General features: G+C 38.1%; 1 protein-coding gene across 1 annotated transcript; it reads right to left on the bottom strand.

The window, feature by feature from the left end:
* Positions 1-200: 200 nt before the first annotated feature.
* Positions 201-6,478, bottom strand: LOC109184038 (potassium channel AKT1-like). The gene is made up of 11 exons (XM_019334078.1): positions 6,149-6,478; positions 3,547-3,912; positions 3,396-3,453; positions 2,879-3,196; positions 2,550-2,795; positions 2,375-2,473; positions 2,220-2,252; positions 1,911-2,096; positions 1,628-1,822; positions 1,443-1,518; positions 201-1,184 (listed from the first exon to the last, which is right to left on the bottom strand). Exons 1-11 carry the CDS (start codon positions 6,343-6,345, stop codon positions 307-309), a joined length of 2,652 nt encoding a protein of 883 aa, XP_019189623.1. The 5' UTR covers positions 6,346-6,478; the 3' UTR covers positions 201-306.
* Between the last annotated feature and the right edge of the window lie 373 nt (positions 6,479-6,851).

The raw sequence follows: 6,851 nt of genomic DNA, 5'->3' as shown, positions 1-6,851 counted from the left end.
CACGTGTCGTGATAGAGGAATGCCCATGACATCATTCTCAAGAATCGGTAAGATGCTCGAGGGAGTAAAGGTACCCCTAACTCAATCCATTAAATATCCGTTTAAACTGACATTTTTGTTCGCTTTTAATTAGTAGCATTAGAAAGTGAGATGTTGATGGAACTTTTTGTTAGGCAGCTTTCCTATAAAACACTAACTTCTATATGAATTGGGGCCTTTGAAGCTATAACTTTTAAAAGAGGAGAGCACAAAAATTTTACTCTCAAAATCTACATTTCTCTCACATTTCTCTCACAATTCACCAGTTTAGTGACTGTCTTCTGTAGTTCTATTATCACTAACAAAAACTATATGATCATCATCTCTGATCAACTCTATATCTTCTATTTCTGCTCCCTCTTTGCTCACAACTTTGGCAGGCAAGAATCCATACTTCTTAACACCAATCTGGAGCAGCTCATGGAAGGTTTTAGGGAGCAATATAACCTTCCCCGCGACATCTCCTCTCTCGGGGCAACTAACCGTCACTCTTGCAGCATAAGTCTGATTAGTGGCAGCAGGTGCATCCTCTTTCACAGAATAAAGTGCGGGCTGGTCCCCGTTTTGAGCAGCTGACATTATTCCAAACAAAGAGTTGTGGAAGTTGCTAGTCCTGCGCCTAGGGCGCGATGATCGGCCCCAGGATCCGTCTGTTGTTGGAAAAGGGGACGATTGTGAGGCCGGGAGGATCATTGGCTCGCTTTTGAACCTCCCAAGAAAGCGAACCCCAGGCCGGTCTTCAGGAACTGTTGCATGGAGTTGAACCTTGGCCTCTTTATGGGATTCAAACAGTGCTGTGATTTCTTCATGGCCTTGCTGCTCAGCTAGGTCCCTTGGAGTCCACCCATAGCTATCTGCTTTGTAGATATCAGCCCTGTGGCCCAACAAGTACTTGACTATCTCGACGTTGCCTTCACATACAGCGACATGGAGGGCTGTCGAGCCGGTGCTTCTGGGGAGCGTTACATCCCCACCGTGATGAAGAATCTCTCTGAGTAGTTCCAGGTTGTTCTGCTCGGCTGCAGTGCACGCGAACTGACCTACATCACCTAAGGATAATTGAGCGCCGTTATCTGCCAATAGCCTGGTCACTGATTCATGTTTTCCCAAGATGGCTTCCCACAATGGCACACTCCCTTCAGAATCTGCAGATGTTGAAAGACGAAAAAAAATGGTTTAAATTGCAGAATAAACACATTTTAAACTGTTAAGAGTCTCACATTGAAAATATAAGAAAGAACATATATAGGTTTATAAGGCTATTGGTCAGACTAGATAATTGATTGGATTTAGTCATTTAGTGTGGTTTTGACCCATGTGCATTATAGCCCGACATCAGAGTCTGTTCGGTCCACCCGATTGTCTTAGATTATAAGATAAGTAAAGAAAGTTAAAATATATACCTCTGCTGTTAATATCAGCTCCAAAGTCCAGAAGAAGAAGAACACAGTTTTCATATCCTTTAGCAGCTGCTATATGCTGATATGGGCGAAACGAAAAGGCCAAAAAAAGCAGAAAATGAGATTAAAAAAAAAAAACAATGTGTTTTAAAGAAAAGCAATTCACAGATCGAGTTGAGTTAACACACAAGAGCTGTTCTCCCGTTGTTGTCGGATTCATTTGGATCGAGGCCACGCTTCAACAAATGATGCAATAGCAGATCGTCTCCTCTGAGCGTCGCGAAGCAGAGGGTAAGAGGAAGGTCCATTCTTCCGCGGGCTAACATGTTCTCTGTCTCTAAGAGAACTCCTTCCATAATTGGATCCCTCGTGTCCTTCAGATGCTGCTCAGATCAACATAACATTATTTGGTTTTAAGATTATATCCTACATTTTATCAAACAAAAAACAAATGAACTGCAGACTTTAGACCTGAAGCAGATTGTTCATGATTATGGTTCCGTCGGCAACATTAGCCTGAATAATATTCAGAAATGCAGTGCGGTTCATACGCAGAAGCTGACTCAATCGCTTTGTACGGACTGTGAATAGCTGAGGCCTATAACAAAGCACCCCAATCTCGCCACAGAGATCACCCGCTTTTGCCTCCCCAACATTCTGCAATATCAACGGCAGTTTTAGTTCAAGTTCTTTAGTGTACAAAACAAAAAGAAAAAGGATTTGAGTAAGCAGTTTCATGAAGTAATATGTTTAATAGTGAACATTTTACATCAGACTTGCCTGTTCACCGCCATTTTTATAAACCAGAAGGTCCTGCCAAGTAATTTCCAGGTTAGACTAAATTCATCGACGAACTTATAGGAAAAAAACAGAAAACACTTCAAAGCTCACTCTTTTTGTGTGTTTATGGTATGAAAAGGAACATTTAAACTTACCACAGCTCCAGTCACAAGGATATAGAAGTCTGTGGGTGCTTCATTTTGCAGAATTACATCTTCTTTTGGGGGGAAATACTCTGCTTTCATCTCCGAGACCTTAAAAGTAGTTGATTGTGAACATCAAGATCCATAAAAGTGACGAATAACGGGATAATCTCATAACTGAACTTACCAGCTGGAAGAGTAAATCGTTGGATACTCCCCGAAAAAGATAGACCTTGTCAACCATGGAATAGAAGAGAAAGTGCGATATGCTTGACCTGATGGCTTTGGGAAGAGAATCGAGAGTCTCTTGCTGCTGGAGCCCCTCGGAGTCTGTCCTAAACTTTAAGCACAAGTGCGCGAGCATCTGATCTTGAAGGCGAACAGGTAAACGATTCCTTTGGGCAAAACTCGAGGCAGCTTGAATCGTATCTCTCTGTGTAAAAACAAACATTTTGTTAACACCAGCAGCCTATACAATTAAGAAACTTCGATTCTAATGAGATAGATTTTACTCACAAATCGCCTTGTCTTGCTCGTACCATGGACGACCAAATTAGTCATGTTACCTATTAAGTAAGCCGTGAGCCCCAAGTTGAAAAGCATATAGAAAATGTCAAATATCATCTCCCTAGTATTTTCGGCATGCAAGTCACCATAACCAACAGTGGTGAGAGTCGTGATAGACCAATATATAGAAGTAACATAACGAATCCATAGGCTCCGGTGAAGGAAGTCTTCCATGGATGCCCCTATCCATGTCTTCTTCGGGTCACGATAGCTAGCAGCAAGTAGATAATAGAAGCAGCCCGCGCAATGAACAGCAAAAAGAGTGACCTGGAAAACGAGTAAGATATAATGTTATATAAATGTAAATTTTCACGTAACTACAAGGTCACCAGTTCAAATCCTTGCCCCATTGGTTTGAGTCAGTCAGCTATGGGTAACCTAGGCTGGTTTACTTCCTTGTGGTCCTTTGCCAGCTAGGGTCACAAGGCGGGGTTTACTCACACTCGAAAGGGTTGTGTCTACTTACACAAATAAGCTTTGCACAGCGAACCCAGAAATAGTTGAAGTTCCTATCTTTCTCCAATCTGTATAACAACAGAAAGCAGGCGGATTAGCATTCTCGAGGGGATACTCGAGTGATCTGAGAGCAGATTATGGTTACAGCCAACAGAACTTACCTGGCAAATAAAGCACTGACCCTACGGAGACGCCATAGGCGAAGCATATTGAAGAAGCCATACGAGCGTAGAGGTTTTGGAGAAATTTTCCTAGCCAATTCTGAAGGGATTGTCGATATTACATCAAATGCCAACCAAGTACTTGCATATCTCCAAGCAATCTGTCTCGGGTTATCAATCAGAAGGTATGTGGCTCTATCCAGGTATGCTACAAAGAAGGTGAGCACAATATCAATCGCAAAGAATCCATTCACAACGTTATCGGCAATCGACAGTGGTCCTTCTGGTTTTTTAAGAAAACCGAACTCGAAAGGAGACACCCAAGCAGTATAGACGACCAGAACCACCAGAAAGGTCTCCCATATCCTGAAAACATTAATCCAAATTAGTTCATTTCCTAATGTTCCACGATAATTTGTGCATTTTATCCATGTTAAGCCCAACATTCCAGCTACCAAACATGCAAAACTTTATCTTTGCAGTTCATTAAACAAATTTTCTACTTAACGACATTTCGCTCTCTCTTGCACTCCCACTCCTTAACATGTCAAGTCAAATATCAAACGATTAAACCCACCCGACCATAACACAAGTTCAGGCTACTCTATACCAACAGGTAATATGTTTTTCCCTAATGGAAAATTTTACATTAAAAAACAAAAACAAAAAGATATCATGGAACTGTGGTAAAAAGTACCAACAGTTGACGGGAGGTTGGTGGCTCTTTGCATTATGGAATACAAACAAAAAGACACGTTAAGGAGGGCCACAAAATTTTAGTCAAGATACTGCTGCTGTCTGCTAAGAATCTGCTAAGAAAACAAAACAGAAGCCTCCCAGAAATGTACCCTATAACAAAAAGATTCAACTAGTCAAAAGAAAACAAAAAATGTACTAAACAAAAATCTAACACTGTAACTGAAATCCTCCCCCACCCCCCACCCCCACCCCCCCCCACCCCCCGCTTCCCTCCCCACCTGCAACCACCAAAAACAAAATAAACTCAATAATTGGGGGTCACCCCAGCCAAGATAGCTAAGGATACAAACTTGTAATCACAAGGTCACGAGTTCAATTCCTAACCCTCTACCGATCAACTATGGACAACCTAAGTTGGTTTACTCCCTTATGGTCCTTTGCAAGCTAAGGTTACAAGGCGAGATTTACTTAGTGTACACCCTCGGGTACCTAGTAGCCACAGTGTCGAAGTGAGAGTTATATCCAATAATATGATGAATTCAAAGTAGGCACTAGATACTAGTTAGGATTTACTCAGTTCACACCCTCAGGTACCTAGTAGTCAAAGTGTCAAAGTGAGAGTTGTACCTAATAATATAATGAATTTATGGTAGGCACCAAATACTAGTCCTTTCATACAACTATACAAGATAATCAATGATTTACCGGTCCACCATCATGTTGGACCGGGTTGGGACCCCAGCAAAATAAGTCAATAATTTTGATCCAAGAATTTTAATTTACGAGACTAATTATGTGTAGCTAATTCTACTTTTACCATACTGTAAAAAACGTCACGAATATGATATTTTAAAAACTTTACGTATGTAGAACGTGACATTTCTCTATAACATTATCTCGTAAATAAAAATCTAAAAGTTAAAACCAAAGCTAAGAGAATTGTTGCGGCGTCATTTTCTATACGATCCAGAACAATATCATTCTTTAAACAAAAAGTCAAACTTATAATGTAAAATTCCTGTTAAAACTTCTTTATTTTGCATTTTTGCAATCAATCATAGAGTAACATGCATCAAGAAACAGCCAAAAATCAAATTTTCCAATTTAAAAATACGAAAAATACAAAAAGTTTGCTCCCAGAAGTTACCACCCAACACCTCGAGCAGCACAGCACAGCTGCACAATACCCCGTGCAACTACAACTAAATATTACTAAAAAAAAATTATACGATCCCAAAAAAAAATATTAATTATTATAATATTTCTTCTGTTTCATTTTATTTGTCTATTCAATTAAAATTGTTTTTAATTCAATTTTTATAATATTAAATAATATTATATATATATATATATATATATATATATATATATATATATATATATAAATTATATTAAAAACGATTAAATAAAAAAATTAAATTTAAAAATGTGAAAAAATAATTCAGTTTAATAATAAATATGATAAATAAAATGAGATAGAGTAAGTATTATTTTAATAACTAAGTGGCCTGAAGTGAGAAAGGTCAACGGGGTTTGCTTCATTAAATTGAGAAAGTATATATATATATATAAACAACCACTACAATGTAACAGAGGTACTAAAAAAAACTTGTAATAATAATTTTTTTTAAAAAGAGTATAATTTTCGGTTTTCAACTACGAAAAGAAAAACGAATTTTTAGTAGTTATAATATTTTTTTTAAGAGTATAATTTTCGGTTTTCAACTAAGGAAAAAAAAAACGAATTTTTCCAAATTAGCAAGATATGAAGAGATAATTGATGAGTGAATCTGAACTCGTAATCCAGAACTGTTTTCGAAACAATCAAAAGACACGTGTTTTATTTGTATGCAAATTGACTATAGAGAAACCGGCGGCGGCGGATGAGGAGGAACCTACATACCTGTAGCGGTGGTCGTAGGGGGAGATTATGAATTTGCGGAGCTTGACTCTGCGGTTGCTCCGAGCGCCGAGGGAGGGGAGGATTCCGGTGGAGAGGCTGAACTGGCTGCCGTCTCTCGATAATTGCTCGATTTCCTCGGCGGCGCCGCACATAGAAACTCCCAAAACGCCTCTCCTGTTGCTAAGAATATCCGCCATTGCCAAAACCTTGCTTCTCTCTCTCTCTTTCTTTCTTTCTTTCTTTCTTCCTTTCTTTCTTGTTTTAGCTCATCGCCTCATCGTTCTCTTTCTCTCCCTTTGAATGCTGCGCTTTATAAAGAGTGGAGAAGAAATAAATATGGCACGACCGATATATATTATTACTATTACTATTACTATATACTATATATAATAATAATCCAAGGAAAATATTGTTTAGAATTTTTTTACCAAATTTTTTGTGCCCGTTGAATTATATTCATTGTTTGCTGTAAACTAATTAATTTATAGATTAATATTTGATCCACCGCTAGTGTAGAGATAAGTGGAAAAAGAGAAGATGTTATATTATTAAAAAATAAAAAAAATAATATTGATGGTGTCAACAAAATATTTATTATTTTCTAAATTATTATATATTATATTCTATTAATAACTCTTTATTTCTAATTAATAAAACCTATCTAATTTCTTAAACATATTTATTACGAGTACTTATTACCTGT

The sequence above is a fragment of the Ipomoea nil genome, unplaced genomic scaffold (genome assembly GCF_001879475.1).
Source record: "Ipomoea nil cultivar Tokyo-kokei standard unplaced genomic scaffold, Asagao_1.1 scaffold1237, whole genome shotgun sequence".
Taxonomy (NCBI): domain Eukaryota; kingdom Viridiplantae; phylum Streptophyta; class Magnoliopsida; order Solanales; family Convolvulaceae; genus Ipomoea; species Ipomoea nil.
Note: the sequence above shows the minus strand (reverse complement) of the source record. Positions and strands in the feature narration are given on the sequence as shown.